General features: G+C 46.9%; 1 protein-coding gene across 14 annotated transcripts in view; it reads left to right on the top strand.

Moving 5' to 3' along the window:
• The window catches only part of APBB2 (amyloid beta precursor protein binding family B member 2), a 381485-nt gene that overhangs the window by 363260 nt on the left and 2514 nt on the right, over positions 1–15711 (top strand). For 12 of the 14 annotated variants that reach the window (XM_078446165.2, XM_078446164.2, XM_078446172.2 and 9 more), the window contains 5 exons: positions 4770–4884; positions 7509–7596; positions 8427–8510; positions 10643–10758; positions 12432–12611. In XM_078446165.2, the coding sequence (XP_078302291.1) occupies positions 4770–4884; positions 7509–7596; positions 8427–8510; positions 10643–10758; positions 12432–12611 (583 nt within the window). The remainder of the gene's footprint in view (positions 1–4769; positions 4885–7508; positions 7597–8426; positions 8511–10642; positions 10759–12431; positions 12612–15711) is intronic. The other 2 variants (XM_078446173.2, XM_078446168.2) reach the window with 1 other exon arrangement.

Here is a 15711-nt window from a genome sequence, read left to right as displayed (position 1 = left end):
AGCAACACGAATTTATCCCCCTACAGTTCTGGAGATCAGAAATCTAAAATGAGTGTCGCACTTGTAATCATGGTGTCCATGTGGTTAAAGACTCCAAGAGGAAGTCTTTCCAGCTTTTAGAGGCTGCCTGCTTTCCTTGGCTGGTGGCCCCTTCTGTTCTTTCACTTATAAGCAAAATTCCTCCTTCTTTCCCTTGTAATTGTGTTGGGCCCAACCAGATAATTCAGGATAACAGCCCCATCTCAAGATCTTCAATTTAATCACATTTTGGCCATGTGAAGTGACATATTCACAGATTCTGGAGATTAAGGGTGAGCATCCTAGAAGGGTCATTGTTCTATTACAACAGCCTTTTCAGAAATCAGATGCTGGAAAGCCAAGCTTTTTTTTTTTTTAATTCTTTTAATGTTTATTTATTTTTGAGAGAGAGACAGAACACAAGTAGGGGAGGGACAGAGAGAAACAGAGACACAAAATCCCAAGCAGGCTCCAGTCTCTAGGCTCTGAGCTGTCAGCACAGAGCCTGACACAGGGCTCAAACCCATGAACCGTGAGATCATGACCTGAGCCGAAGTCGGACATTTAACCAACTGAGCCACCCAGGTGCCCTATGGAGAGCCAAGGTTTTGAAACCACCAGTTAAGCAACGTTTGGGTTTCATTCTAAATAATAATGAAATTAGATGAGCCACGCACTTCGCTGCACACAAGGGGAGCTGTTCACCTTGTGTATGCCCCAGGTCTGAAAGAGAGGACTTACCTGCTTCTGACAGACCTCCGTGTATAGCTTGCGGCTATTTAGGGTGACTCGAGACACACAGATCACTTGACCTCCACAGTGAGGAGAGAATGCTGGTTTTTTTCCTTGGAAGCAGATAGAAAACCTGGAGGGGTTAGTTATGAGATTCACTCACCATCACAAACTGACAGATTCCTACCTTCCCGATCTATCAGCCTGGTACCTGAGAGGGAACAAGAAAAGACAAAGCTGTAAAAAAACAAAGAAAAAAGAAAAAATTGTCAGAATCCCCCAAACAAAGCCTTTGGCGGCTGAGCCTCTCCTCTGGGAAGATGTGGGTTCCAGATGGTTGCCTTAGGCATTAATCACTTTCCCTGAAGCCAGAAGAAAATGAAGATTAATAATAATAATTTTTTTAAAAAATTACTCCTGAGGGGTTGCATATTAAAGAACAGAGGGCATGGAGCTGAAGTTTGATAGGATGATCCATTGCTCATTGATAACGGCTTGTTTCATCCTCCTTGGTGGTAACCTTGCACTTGCCGGCCGGCCAGCAGTCCTGAAGAGCAGGGTGGACCTTGGAAGCTATGCCATAGAATATCAGAGCCACACAGGAACCTGGGAAACCTTTTTTTTTTTTTTTTTTTTCCAACTCTCTCACTTAGAGATGAGGCTAGACTCCATGCCCGAGGTTGTATAGCTCAGTGGATCCAGGAATGAGACTGGAATCGGGGTTGCCTGAATCCCGATACATTGCTCTCTGACATTGCCTTACTATCTCTGAGAGACAACAGACACGTTAGATCCGTGCAAGAACTACAAAAAGTAGTGTGTGACAAGCTCCTGTCCTTTGTGCTATAGAATTTATATACTATAATAAGCATTTAGACACCAGCAAGGTTCTGGCACCCAGCAGGCTCTTGAGGTGGATGGACCGTGCAGTAGAGGGAGCTGTGCCCCCCTGACGGTGCAGGGACACCAGCGGTCGCCAAGTGAGAAGAGATGCCATGAGGGGGGACCTGCCTTTCCAGAGCAGAGAGGAGAGCTCCTTGGCTGGAATAAGGATGCTGGGAGAGTAGGTGCGACAAATTTTGGAACTGTAGAAATCCACACAGAGTTGTTGGTGACCACAGAACCAAACAGATTTGACCGCAGCTGAACGTAACTTTATTTACTTAACTTTATTTATTTACTTAGAGAGAGAGAGAGCGTGCATGCAAGGGGAGGGGCAGAGAGAGAGGGAGACAGAGAATCTTGGGCAGGCCCTGGGCTATCAGCACAGAGCCCAACATGAGGCTCGAACTCACGAACCACGAGATCATGACCTGAGCTGAAACCAGGAGTCTGTTCGCTTAACCAACTGAGCCACCCAGGTGCCCCTGAACATGGAATTTTGAAGGGAAACAGTTGTGCATGGTAAGACACCACGTATATTCCTTTAGGATCCATTTAGGAAAGAAAAGAAGCCAGAGAGCTGGGAGCTAGAAACAGGGCTTCCCTTGAGCATGGTCTCCAAAAGTGAGGCCCTCTCTCATTTCTTTTTTAAATACAGTATAAAACCTTGGATTGCGAGTAACCTGCTCTGCAACCGTTCCACAAGACAAGCAAACATTGTTCATAAATTTTAACTTGATAAAGGAGCGATGTCTTGCAATACAAGTAGTACATGACGCGGAACGTCACATGATCCCAACTGAGCCAATGGTTCTTGAAATTCGCTTTAATAGACAAGTGCTTTGGATCATAAGCATGTTTCCAGAACGAATCATGCTCTCAAACCAAGGTTTTACTGTACCGTGTTGTCTTGATGGTGGTTGAGACCAGAATGGAAAGGCATCAGGAACACAGTGTAGAATAAGACTGTGCTCGGGGCGCCTGGGTGGCTCAGTTGGTTGAGCGTCTGACTTCGGCTCAGGTCATGATCTCGCAGTTCATGAGTTCAAGCCCCACATCAGGCTCTGTGCTGACAGCTCAGAGCCTGGAGCCTGTTTCAGATTCTGTGTCTCCCTCTCTCTCTCTCTGACTCTCCCCCGCTCATGCTCTGTCTCTCTCTGTCTCAAAAATAAACGTTAAAAAAAAAAAAAATTTAAGACTGTGCTCATCGCTCAGTCTGGGCCCAGCGCCTCACCCAGACCCACCCCTCATCCCACTGCCATGTAGCCTGACGCCTCTGACTGAGGGCCGGCTCACCCTTCAGGAGATCAGGATGCGTGCTGCAGACCCCATGCCGGAAAGAGAAAGGAACACTCAGTACCTATATGGCCAGGCCTGGACTGGATATTGGGGATGAATAAGGCACAGATCGTCTTCACAGAGCTTTAATGACTTGTGGGGAGTCCTACACAGACTCCGCTCCTACACAGACACCGATGGTACCCGGTGCTAAGTGCCACGTGCATAAGTTGTGACCGCAGCACTGGGAGGGGCGATCTGCTCATCTCCGGGTCCCACGTGGTGACAAGGGCATGGAGACCGTGTGCACAAAGGCAGGGAGCAGAGACCTGCTGAGAATGCCCGAGAGGTCGTAGGGCTGGCAAGGGGCGATGGGTTCAGGACGTTTTTCAGGAGGTAAAACTGGCCAAACAAACGCAGGGGGTGGGTACAGAGGGTGAGGGGGAGTCCGGAAGGCCTCCTGGTTCTAGCATGGAGGACACCAGCTGAGACAGAACATGAGGAAGGAGAAGGTTGGGGGGAGCAGGTGTTGAAGCCAGGTGTGGACAGGCTGAGGCTGAAGTGCCCTGACCTGGGGTCGGGGTTCGGGAGCCCCCACTGCACATGGCGTGCGATGCAGGGGAAGCTTTTCTGCCACATCTCCACGATGGCCAGTGGCCTCCAGTGGGTAGATCCCTGTGCCTTCCCAAAGAAGCCAAGGATATCTAGAAGAAAGCGGCTGTCATGGTCTGTGAAAAGACCACCAGTTCTTTTGTTAAGAGGAACCATTAAAAATAAATCCATGTGTGGTTACATTTACAGACAGTATCCTGGCTTAAGCAACAAACACAAAGAACGCGTTGTGATCCAGATGGGGTAAATCTGGGCGTGTATTGTTCTTAAACACTTCGATCTTTAAACCACTGTCCTCCAGTACGAACAGTAAGAAATTTAGTTTTACAGTTGGTTGTTCGGCCCGGTTCTTTTGAAGCCAGGCCTTGCCACAGTCGATATCCTTTTCAACAGCAGAACAGATGCTAACACGCAGCACCAGCTGCACGCCCACCGAGGTGGCTGGGCTGACGGTATAGAGTGCCATGCTGCCGCCGTCACCCCGAGCTCTGGAGTGGGAGCCGCGCTTAACAGAATCAAGCGCCTTTGACGGGATTTCAGTCTGCGGTGTCTCCTTGTGTCACAGCCCAGCCCGTGACTGCCCGTCCGCTTTCTCCTGCAGCTGTGGGTCCGACGCATTCTCCGTGCACGTGTTTACCCATCAGCCCCTATTGTTCTGCCTCTGCTGTACCACTGCGTTTGTCATAATAGCGCTCATGCACATTCATGCTCTTCTCAAGCCCCTTTTCTCTTTTATAATCATGGTATTTGTTGTTACACTAGAGAGAAAGTTCATCAAGAATTCGGTTTTTCATTAAGGGTTGTAAGAGTTTCCAGGAGTTCAGCACACTAACTTTGGGAAACATTGTAGTTCTTTTACTCAGAAATGAATTCTTTAAAAAACTTTTTTTTTTTTTAATGTTTATTTTTAAGAGAGAGGGAAACACAGAATCCGAAGCAGCCTCCAGGCTCTGTCAGCACAGAGCCTGACGTGGGGCCCGAACTCAACAAATGGCAAGATCATGACCTGAGCCGAAGTCGGATGCTTAACCGACTGAGCCCCCCAAGCGCCCCAGAAATGAATTCTTAAATCCATGAAACTGCTTCTCCATTTTGGGGTAGCTATTGAAGTTTACGTTTTGTTTTTAGCCCTCGCATACTCTGTTTGGCACTGACATACCGGCTCCTTGCTCAGCTAACATTCGCCACTAGAGGGTGTGTTGGTAAAGTTTCCTTTTCTAACATACTGATAAATTTTGTTTGCACAGAGATTTTGCTTATGTAGCAAGAGACAAAGATACGCGAATTTTGAAATGTCATGTATTTCGATGTGACACACCAGCAAAAGCCATCGCCACAAGTCTCCACGAAATCTGTTCCAAGGTAAGCAGGTCAGGACACTGTGGTCAATCCCTCTCTTTTTTCTCACTGCCTGAGCAGGGAAGGGGCCGTGAAAGGGCAGGGGCAGGGGGCATGCCGACCTGTGCCTTGCATTCGGGAGAAGCGAGCAGACCATGTATTTAGCCCAGGAAAAGTACTCCTGCATTACAGGTGGTGCTCTCAATGGCTCTCCACCCACAAAATGAGCAGAGCCTTTGACCCTCCCACAGTTTGGAGGATATGGTAGGTGGGCAGAACAGTGACGGGCGAGGTGGTAGAGATGGGTACCCCGAGCCTAACTCGGAAAAGGGGGAAAGGAGTCAGGGCAGATTTTCCAGAGACAGGGCCCCCTGATCTGAGAGTAAACACAGGGAGAAGGAAGGGTGTCTGTGCAAATGCAGGCAGCCGGGAGTTGCCGTGAACCCGCACTGACTCCAGGAGGACACATAGCTGCTCATGGAAACTGACCGGCTGTGAGGCAGGATAGCTGCTCATGGAAACTGACCGGCTGTGAGGCAGGGCTGTGGTCAGTGTCTCACACTGGGGAGGTCCTGCTTCCTTAACCAGAGTCACAGAGCCTCAGAATGAGGACAGACAGTTGGGCATCTCGGGACTAGCCTTCCTTCCCTCCAGCAGAGCAGTCCTGCTAGAAACATCCCCACCCTCTGCCTGGTCCCTCCTTTGACCTCCATCCACAGGGCCCCCTACTTTTCAAGAGGCTGTTCTAGTAAAATGAGCAGCGCTGACTGTTACAGAGTTCTTTCTTGTGTAGACCTGAAGTCCTCTTCTCTAGAACTTCCGCGTATTTACTTGAGATGTGAAATCTGTAGCAACAGGGAAAGATGCCTCCATCTTGTCTGTTTGCTGGGCAGCCCTTTGTTATTTAAAACATTTGAAGCTGTGAACTGTACCTGTACATTTAGAAGTGCTGGACAAGTATCCTGTCTCCCTCGTTTCTCCAGAACCCCCACCCCCATCTCTTTTGGGTCACATGGTTACCAGGCCCCTCACCCGCTTCTGAGCGTACTGTAGTTGGTTCCCCCTGAATGAACACAGCGTTCTAAGGGTGAGCCAGTAGAGAAAAGACTATGGGCCACTCTGTCCCTTGACCTCCAAAGATGCGATACTGGGGTGATTGATATTTTTAGCAACCATATCACCTGCCGTCTTGTGTTCAGATAGTGATTAGCCAGGTCCCCAGGACACTGTCACAGATGCCCTTCAGGCAGGCCTTTCTACTCCCCAAACTTACTTACTGAACCTAAACACCAGACCTCACCGTCACCTCTGCTGGACGTCACCTTTCTGGTTTGAGGCGGATGTCAAGACCCAGCCTCATTGCAGCTCCTCTGAGCTAGCCACGCCCAGGCTGTAGCCACTGCTGGGCAGCAGGGACAAAGCAGGTGCCAGCCACATTTCCTCGGGGGGGTGGGGGGGGGGTGGGGCTAGGAGCTGGGACCAGTCTGCTGCTCTGATGCAGGTGACCAGGACTTACAGGATGGGTGCTGGTCCTGACACCACTGTTTATCCCAGCCCAGATTCACACTGGTGCATCAACAAGCCTGGGCCCGGCTGCACCTGTTACAGCATTACAGCACACTCCCCAGGTGCCATTTTCTTCCTCCATTTCTGCAACAGGCACCGCTGAACACTATTTACATGCCAGGGACTGTTCTAAGAACACGGCAGAGACTAAAACAGAAAAGAAAAATCTTTGTCCTTGGGGAGCGTAAGGCCCCCAGAACACAGCCTGGCACAGAGGACGTGCTCAGTTAAAATTTGATGTTGTTAAACTCGGCCGCCTCCTTGCCTGCTGTCCCAGGCGCAGGCCGAGACAAGGGTGGAGTGGAGCTCTGGAGAAGAAGTGACTTTCGTTCTGTCTGGAATTTTCAGAAAGCTTGGGCTGGGAATGAAGGTGTGAGTTACCTTTTGGGTCATCGAAGGTTGGGCTCTTAAGCCACACCAGCACTGTGTAAACAGAAGTGAGAAGTGATGACTTTTCAGTAAAGGAGATGTCAGTGCCCCCAGCAGAAGAGAACCAGTGTGGTAGGCAGCTGACAGATTGAACAGTTTAGGAATAACAACCCCGATCGATAGCAGCTAATATTGCTGAGCACTGACAAAACTGACATAACCTTATCACTGGGGACATAAACGTGCAAAGGGGAAATGAGACACAAGAGGCCAGGTGACTAGCCCAAGATCACACAGCTAGTAAGTAGCGAAGGTGGGATTTGAACTCATTCGCTATCCCCAGGGCCCGGAAGAGGGTACCCTGCATTCAGAAGCAGTGGGAAAAGTCCATTACTGTGCGTGTCTCACTGACCACAGTGGGCCAGCAGAGGATATTTGTTTGGGCTGTTTCACTAGAGGTAGGAGCCAGGTGAGTGGAGGAATGAGTTCCAAACAATCAGGGGGCTCTGAGGGCTAGTCATTCACCGGTTACCCCTGGGGAAAATGAGCACAGTTCTCCATGTGTGCAGTACGGGGGTGGGAAGTCAGGCAGTAGACTGTATGTAAAGCCAGCTTAGCTTGGAAGCAAAGTCCACTCAGACCCTTTGCTGGCTGGAATAGCTGCAGGCAGGGCGTCTGTAACCACAAACCACAGTGTGTTTTCTCCCCTTCAGATTATGGCCGAACGGAAGAATGCCAAAGCCCTGGCCTGCAGTTCCTTACAGGAAAGAACCAATTTGAATCTCGACGTTCCCTTGCAAGGTAGGTCAGTGCATCTGCTGTCTTCACGATGGTGCTGTCCATCCTAGTCAAGGTCTCACAGGGCTCCCGGCCGTTTCTAGTCTCCTTAAAAACCATGCTCAACCCAACAAACGCACACTGAACCAGCCCCAGGGAGCCTCCTGTGCGCAGAGTTCATTTTGTGTCAATAGGGTTAGGCACAAAAGGCCAGGATAAGTTTTATTGCTACAAAAAAGGACAAGATTAAAGAATATTGTCTTTAGTGATTTTATAACTCCTGTACAGCCTGGGATAAGAACCAGCTAGCTTAAAAATATGTAGGTTGATGTGAAAAAAATTTTTTTTGTAACTGTGATGATGAATGTTAAGTAGACTTATGGTAATGGTTTTGCAATGTATACAAGTATCAAGTTACTGTGTTAGACACCTGAAACTAACATAATGTTGTGTGCCAATTATACCTCAATAAAATAAAAATATATATATTGATATTTGGGGGAATTCTGTTTAGTTATTTTTACTGTCTCTGTGCCCCTTGTGAGTAAATTCTCTCTGGGCATCAACCACCTAACAAATAGGACATCAACAACTGTTATTTAGCATGTACAAAAAGGACAGTAGCAGCTTTAAGACACCGAGAACTAACTGTTCCTGCTTCCCTGCTGAGAAACAAAAGTTGAATGGGGTTTTGATTGACAGACCCCCAGTATCTAGCAGAAGACCCGCTGTTCTCCCAGAGCAGGTGCGCTGCTTCTCCCTCTAGAGACAGGCTGTTGTGGCACAGGTGGTGGCTGTGTTTTATGTGTACGTTGGAACCACTGACAAAGATCTGTTGCTTTTGTTCCCTGTAGTAGATTTTCCAACACCAAAGACTGAGCTGGTCCAGAAGTTCCACGTGCAGTACTTGGGCATGTTACCCGTAGACAAACCCGTCGGTATGTGAAACATTTACGTCCTTTCACTGTGCAAGTGTTCGGGAGCTCGGGGGAGGTGTCCACCCTCCCCAATGGGTGCGATCTACTGTTCTGCTCCCTTTCCTAGGCTTGAATTAGGCCCTTGCACTGTCACCAGCCACAGCACATGAACAGTCCCAATCAAAAGAGCAAAAGAGGGCAGGCTAATAAGCTGCTCGTCATGTGGTCCCCAGAATACAAGGACTTCAACAAGGCAGACACATAGTTCTCGTGCACCCAGCAGGCCAGAGATGCATGAGCCAGGGCTCTGCCCTTCTCAAGTGGGCCTTCCATCCCTGGGGCCATCTCTGCTTCAGTCCTCATTGGCCCCTGGGCGGGGAGAAAGGGCTGAGGGAGCCCTCATGCTTTTCCTTCCAAGGTGTGATCCAAGAGCAGCACACACGGCAGTCAGCTCCCACCCCGGGGGCAGAACTTCGTTGCTTAGCCATACGAGCTGAAAGGAGGCGGGGAGATGTGCCCTTTTCCTGGGCGGAAAAGGCTGTGGAGAAACCTGAACCCTCATGCACTGCTGGGGGGTGGGGGGGGGGGAAGTAAGGTGATACAGCCACTTGGGAAAACAGTCTGGCACTTCCTCCAGAGTTCACAGAGTTACCGTTTGACTCAGCAGTTCTGCTCCTGGGCACATACCCAAGTGAAATGAAAACATCTGTCCACACACACATTCACAGTAGCAGCATTCGTAATAGTCACAAAGTAGAAACAAATGTCCCTCAACTAACAAATGGATTCATGAGATGTGATGCTGCCATACAGTGGAATTTTATTTGGCAGTAAAAAGGAATGAAGTACTAAAAATAAATAAATAAATAAATAAGGAATGAAGTACTAAAATAAATAAATAAATAAATAAGGAATGAAGTACTAAAAAAAAAATTTTTTAAAAAAGGAATGAAGTACTAAAAAAAAAATTAAAGAAAAAAGGAATGGAGTACTAAAAAAAAAAAATAAATAAAAAGAATGAAGTACTGATAAATGCTACAACATGGATGAACCACGAAGACCATATGCTAAATGAAAGAAGCCAGTTACCAATCACACATACTGTGTGATTCCATGTATATGAAATGTCCAGAAGAGACAAATCTCTTGGGATAGAAATTTGGGGCGCCTGGGTGGCGCAGTCGGTTAAGCGTCCGACTTCAGCCAGGTCACGATCTCGCGGTCCGTGAGTTCGAGCCCCGCGTCAGGCTCTGGGCTGATGGCTCGGAGCCTGGAGCCTGTTTCCGATTCTGTGTCTCCCTCTCTCTCTGCCCCTCCCCCGTTCATGCTCTGTCTCTCTCTGTCCCAAAAATAAAATAAAAAACGTTGAAAAAAAAAAATTAAAAAAAAAAAAAAAAAAAAAAAAAGAAATTAAATTAAGTAAGTAATTGCCTAGAACTAGGGGGCTGGAAAGAAATGGATGGTGACCCCAAAAATGTAAAGGTTTCCTTTTTGAGGAAATGAACATGTTCTAAAATTCATTGTGGTGATGATTACACACCTTTGTGAATTTACTAAAAACTAGTGCGTTGTACACTTTAAGTGAGTAAATTAAAGATGAATTATATCTCAATAAAGTTGTTATCTGACCTACCCCCTCACACTGCCACAAAAAAACGGGTGTGGGAACACTCAGCAAAAGGGCCCCCTGGTATAGTGCATTCTACTCATGTACAGGGCCTTCCAAACTTGGCCTTGTTCAAGTAGCAGAATAAGGTGGAGGAAGATCGGAGTATTCTGGCAGTCGCTGGCTTCTGTTCGGTTCCTTTTTTCCCAGGCTCCTTGCTTAGGAAAAGGTAGCATTTGCTTCAGTGCTATTTATATACTTGGGGCTGGGGAATCTTTGGAGAGAAAGTAGTACCATGGTCCAGTTAGACAGGACGTCACACACTGCACGTCTCTGGAGGCTCTCATGACCCTCCTTTCTATTGAAAAAGCTGGCTTTTTTTTTCCTCCCCAAGCAATGAAATGCTCAAATAGAATGTCTCCTGGAACTATTTAAAAAAAAAAAAAAAAAGATTACTTGGGTGTAGCTGTTACTGGGTGATTTGGGCCCACATTGGAGAGTGATAAGTGGCTTTAGGACCTTTTTCAATTATCTGTTCCATCCACAGGAATGGATACCCTGAACAATGCCATAGAAAGTCTTATGACCTCATCTAACAAGGAGGATTGGCCGTCAGTGAACATGAATGTGGCCGATGCTACTGTGACTGTCATCAGTGAAAAGGTAAGAAGGATCATAGATGCAGTTGGTCTGTCTGGGTTACAGTGAAACTCTGGATACAGTATCTTCTGTGGAACTTAGACACATAGCCAAGGCTTCACCTCCAGGGAGTTATGCTTACTTGTAATTAAAATAGCCTGCATTTATAAAACAATGTTTTTGTCCTTTGTGTCTGGATCTCTGCATAACTTTGCTCTCCTCTGAACCAAGAAGCTCTTGTCCTGGTGTTCCCCATTCTTTCTTCCTCATGGGCCCAAGAGATTAAAATCATTTGCCAGAGGTAACTATGACGCTAGCAGTAACTCATTATGGGGAGTGGTTTTTTGGCTGCTCTCCAGGGTTCAGGGTTACCTGGGCTATTTGTCTGGAGTTGGGGCCCAGGAGATGCTTCTGTCGTGGAGGGTCTTTGGTTTGTTCTGTCAATAGTAGCAGAGGCCGGTGGTCATCCAGAGAGGCCAGCATTAGCCTCGAACCAAATTATCCCAATTTTATGGTTGATGAAACTGAGGCACGGCGAGGTTAAATAACTGCCCATGGTCACAACAGCTAGAAGTGGCAAGCTCAGGACTTGATCCGGGCAGTCTGCTCCAGACTCTTTACCACTTTTCAGTTCCACCACCGTGAAGCACCTGCCACGGAAAGACCGCAGGTTGTTGGCCTGCTCCTGATTCTGTCCACTAGGAGGTCACCTTCAAGCCCAATTCACCTTCTCAAAAGGAGTTAGGAGTAAGCTGCTCACTGACCCTGCCTGCCTTCCAGCCTGCCAGGCTGGATTTCCTTAAGTCTTGAAACATGTCATACCCTTTTCTGCCTCAGCATCTACAAGCACTTCTGTGCTCCACGCCTTTGCCTACTCAACATTTACCGGGATCTCAACCTAAACATCATCTCTCCCAAGAAAACTTCATGGCGTCTCAGGCTAGTTTCATTTGCCTGTTAAGGAATTCCATAGCACCTGAGTGAATATTTAGTAAGTCAAGATGTTAATGATCCAGAAGTCAACATTCTGGATGTGTTTACTAATTCACAAACTACATATGGTTGTTGCAAAGGATGTGGTGTTCGTAAGAATGAATTCCGAACATTTCTTTACACTGCATCATATGGATACCATATGGGGACCGGTTTGTGGGGAACAAAGTGATTTGGCAGCTTTTATACACAGTTTTAGATAGAAATATGATTCCACGTGGTATTTAGCATGGGAAGGAGAACTGGATGGAAAGCCATCCCATGGCTCCTTTTCTCTTGGTTGCTCTGAGGTTTCCAGCGGGTTCACTTGGGCAAATGGGTTTTGAGCCACTGGGTGCCCTGTATGGGCAAAACCGAAGAAGTACAGTATACATGGCAGGGTTCCTACCCACAGTGAACACGCAGGCTTGGAGCCTAGAGGACCGACAGCAACAGAACACGCCTGCCACGGAGAGTGTAGCTCAGTGCGGGATTAAATGTCAGACGCCCACATAGCAATGATGGCTGCTGCGGACATATTTAGAAACTCGCCTTTCTAGGAAAACAGTCCTTTCTAAATCCAGTCGAGCTATGTATTTTTAACACCAGTGTCTCTACACGGCCACTCCAGTCTTGATTCTATGATCTAAGAAATGAATATGTATATTTTATAACTGTTGCCTGGCTTCACAGAGAGAGTGGGGGCTGACCAATGTGTCTTGCAGAATGAAGAGGAAATCTTAGTGGAGTGCCGCGTGCGATTCCTGTCCTTCATGGGCGTCGGGAAGGATGTTCATACATTTGCCTTCATCATGGACACCGGGAACCAGCGTTTCGAGTGCCACGTTTTCTGGTGCGAGCCTAATGCGGGTAACGTGTCTGAGGCGGTACAGGCCGCCTGCATGGTGAGTAGTCACACGCCAGGGAGCCGTTGGACCTCCCGCACCACTGCTCTTGTCTCATATGCGGTAAATTAGCACAGAGTTACTAATATAAGGGAAAATATGTCTAATCTCTAAAGTGATGTTTTGCTGTATAACACCCTCATTCCTGTGGACACAGTCACGATGAGCGGTTTACCATCTCAAGAGGCCAGGACGCCTACAAGAAGCGGGACTGGGCGGAGCGATGTTCTGAGGAGATTTCCAGTATCACTGAAAGCAGTGATCTTCAAAGCCACAAATTCTTAATTCTTGATCTCTAATTAATTTCAGTAGGTGATCAGGAAATGTTGGTCATGTATGAATTGGTGCTATTTAGAACGAACTTGGTACTTAAAAAAATTGCAGTGTATTGAATGATTTTTATTTCAGATAGTTGGTTTAAGCCCACTGTTCTTACATATTTTATTTAATTTATATCTGTGAACTTAATCCTTAAAACAGCCATTTGTAAGGTAGTTGTTCTGTTTTCTTTATGACAGAACAGAGGCTCAGAAGAAAGCGGGCCTCAGGGCACAGAGTTGACAAGACAAAGCCTGTGTTCAACCCCAAGTTTTGGGGGTTTTTTTGTTTGTTTTTTAATGTTTATTTATTTTTGAGAGAAAGAGTGCGAGCAGGGAAGGGCAGAGAGAGAGGGAGACACAGAATCCAAAGTAGGCTCCAGGCTCTGAGCTGTCAGCACAGAGCCCAAAGTGGGGCTCGAACACACCAACTGGGAGATCATGACCTGAGCCGAAGTCAGATGCTCAACCGACTGAGCCAAGTAGGTGCCCCGCAACCCCGAGTTTTTGAGGTGACACAGCCAGTTCTCTTTGCACCATGTATATGATATCAAACAAAAACACCACATCATTCATTCTGCAAATATCCTTTGAGCACCTATTGTGCTGGACGCTGAAAAAGTTCTAGAAAATTTGAGGGAACAGTATGAATGTAGGCACCAAAACCTGAGGTGGATGGTGATTCTTAGCAACAGCAGGTTCGGTTGCTGGAATCAAGTAAAGGAGGTCAGGTCTGTATGATAAAAAGCCTGTGATATCATGGCAACGTGTTTATCTTCAGCAAAGATTATTAAGCAAGAGAGATGAATTGGTATTAGGTTTTAAAAGCAAACTCAAAACAAAAACAAAACCCACCAAAGTTAGAGGATGGGTTGAGAGGATAAGGTTGAGGTGGAGAGATCAGCCAAGAAGCCATTTTGCTGGTCACATGAGGGTGTCAGAGGGTCTAAACCAGGAGAACAAGCAGGAGTAGACGACTTGGGATGTTGTAGAGAATTGCCTGGCTGGGGATGAGGAATGGTGAACTTGAAGCACCTGTTCTTCATTTAATTCAATCCACCATTTGTGGGCTGGACTCTGGGAAGTTCCAGTAGGGCTGAGAGATGAGCCTTACATTACAGAGCTTAAGTATATGAGGAGACACATAAGCCAAAATTCAGTTGCAGTGTAAAAGATGCTCTAACTAGAAGTATAAGACCACACTAGACTGAAAAGTGACCTGGAGGAAAAAGAAGTGGAGGCCTTAAAATAGACCAAAGTCTGACAGGAAAGGGGTAGCGCAACGGTAAGGGGGTTTGCTTCTTGTTTTATGATGGGCGGGGCAAGGGGAGATTTGCACATTTTTTCGGCTGAGGGAAATGAGCTGGTGAAGGTGGATTGAAATGAGGGTCATATAAAGAGTTGGGGCGAGGTCTTGGTGGTAGATTGAGAACCTAGGGTTGGGGTTTGGCCTCCTGATTGGGTCGCAGTGACTTTGAGACTAGTCAGATGCTAAGAATCCAAGAGCGACAGGTGGCATGGAGGTTGGGAGAGTTCTCTGTTTTTCTACATACAGTACATCACTAAGGTTAAGAATGAAGGGAAAGGATGAGGTGGGCTGTAGTTGGCAATGATGAGTCACGAGGAAAGGGAGTCTGCTGACTTTTCCCTTAAAAGGCACCTTTGAATGGAGAGGGACGGAGGGAAGAGGGAGGGTAAGAGCTAGTGCTGTGTGCTCATGATCTGGCATCCTTCTTCCCACAGTCCTTTGTCAGAGGTGCATTTTCCCCTCAAGTACTGCGGAGCCAGATGCTAATTCAGATCTGCCTGCATGTGAAGGGGCAGGGTGGGTGGGGGTGGTGGGGGCAGAGCTGGCGGAGGAGTCACTACGAATCTCTGACCCAGCACAAGAGCCCGAGATGGGATGAAGGAGACAATAGAAAATGAAAGCATTCAGTCAAGCAAAAATGGAGGATGACTATTTAGTTATTTCCTGAAATTGAAAAGGGATCATAACAGATGGTTTTAGTCATAAAATGAATGGCTGTCAGCCATAATTGTACATTTTAAATGCTGGTGACAATTAAATAATTAGCTTTATCACTGGTTACAGTTTGTCATCTGATTCCCAGACTTATTTTCTGTCTTAGGAACAATTTTTATTCATGTGCTTATAATTTTAATTCTAACAGGGCAGCCAGCTCAAGTGGCTCAGCCAATCCAGCATGAGTCATACTGATGACATCGGCCTCTTCTTTACGCTCAGAGTCCAGCATTTCTAACTCCATGGCTTTCCTCTTGAATTAAATCTGCATGATTCTCCATCCGAAATCTCTACACGTGAATTTCTATCACCTGAAATATCTGTATTGTAAACACATTCTTTTGAATCCACCTAATTTTTAGGCATATTTTGCAGCTGAGTGGCATAGGCCCAGCTGAAGATGTTTTGGTGAAATTTAGAATGAGAGAGGAAGCCTCAATGAAATCCATCAGGTGCGATTTTGATTCACACTGGACTTACGTAATGTTAGAGATTTCCGGTCCAGTGTACCGTGTTGCACACCTGCCCGTGTATAAATCTGTGCTTTGGAAGTGTACGGTTTGGGTTGCGTTGCAGACCTGGCAAGATACCTTACACAGAGGAGATTTGGTAAATCGTTTCTCGTATGATGGGGTTGAAGGGGCTAGTTCTGTGGCCTTTGGGCTTTGTGACTCGGAGTTCTGCTGTGGATAGTTTATGCTTCCCATGGGGAGACATCAACCTGTTTCACACTGTACCAAAGAACCTATTAATATTTAAG

Source organism: Panthera onca, chromosome B1 (assembly GCF_046562875.1).
Source record: "Panthera onca isolate mPanOnc1 chromosome B1, mPanOnc1 haplotype 2, whole genome shotgun sequence".
Classification (NCBI taxonomy): Eukaryota; Metazoa; Chordata; class Mammalia; order Carnivora; family Felidae; genus Panthera; species Panthera onca.
The sequence above is the reverse complement of the archived record's forward strand: the minus strand, read 5'-3'. Positions and strand labels throughout refer to the sequence as shown.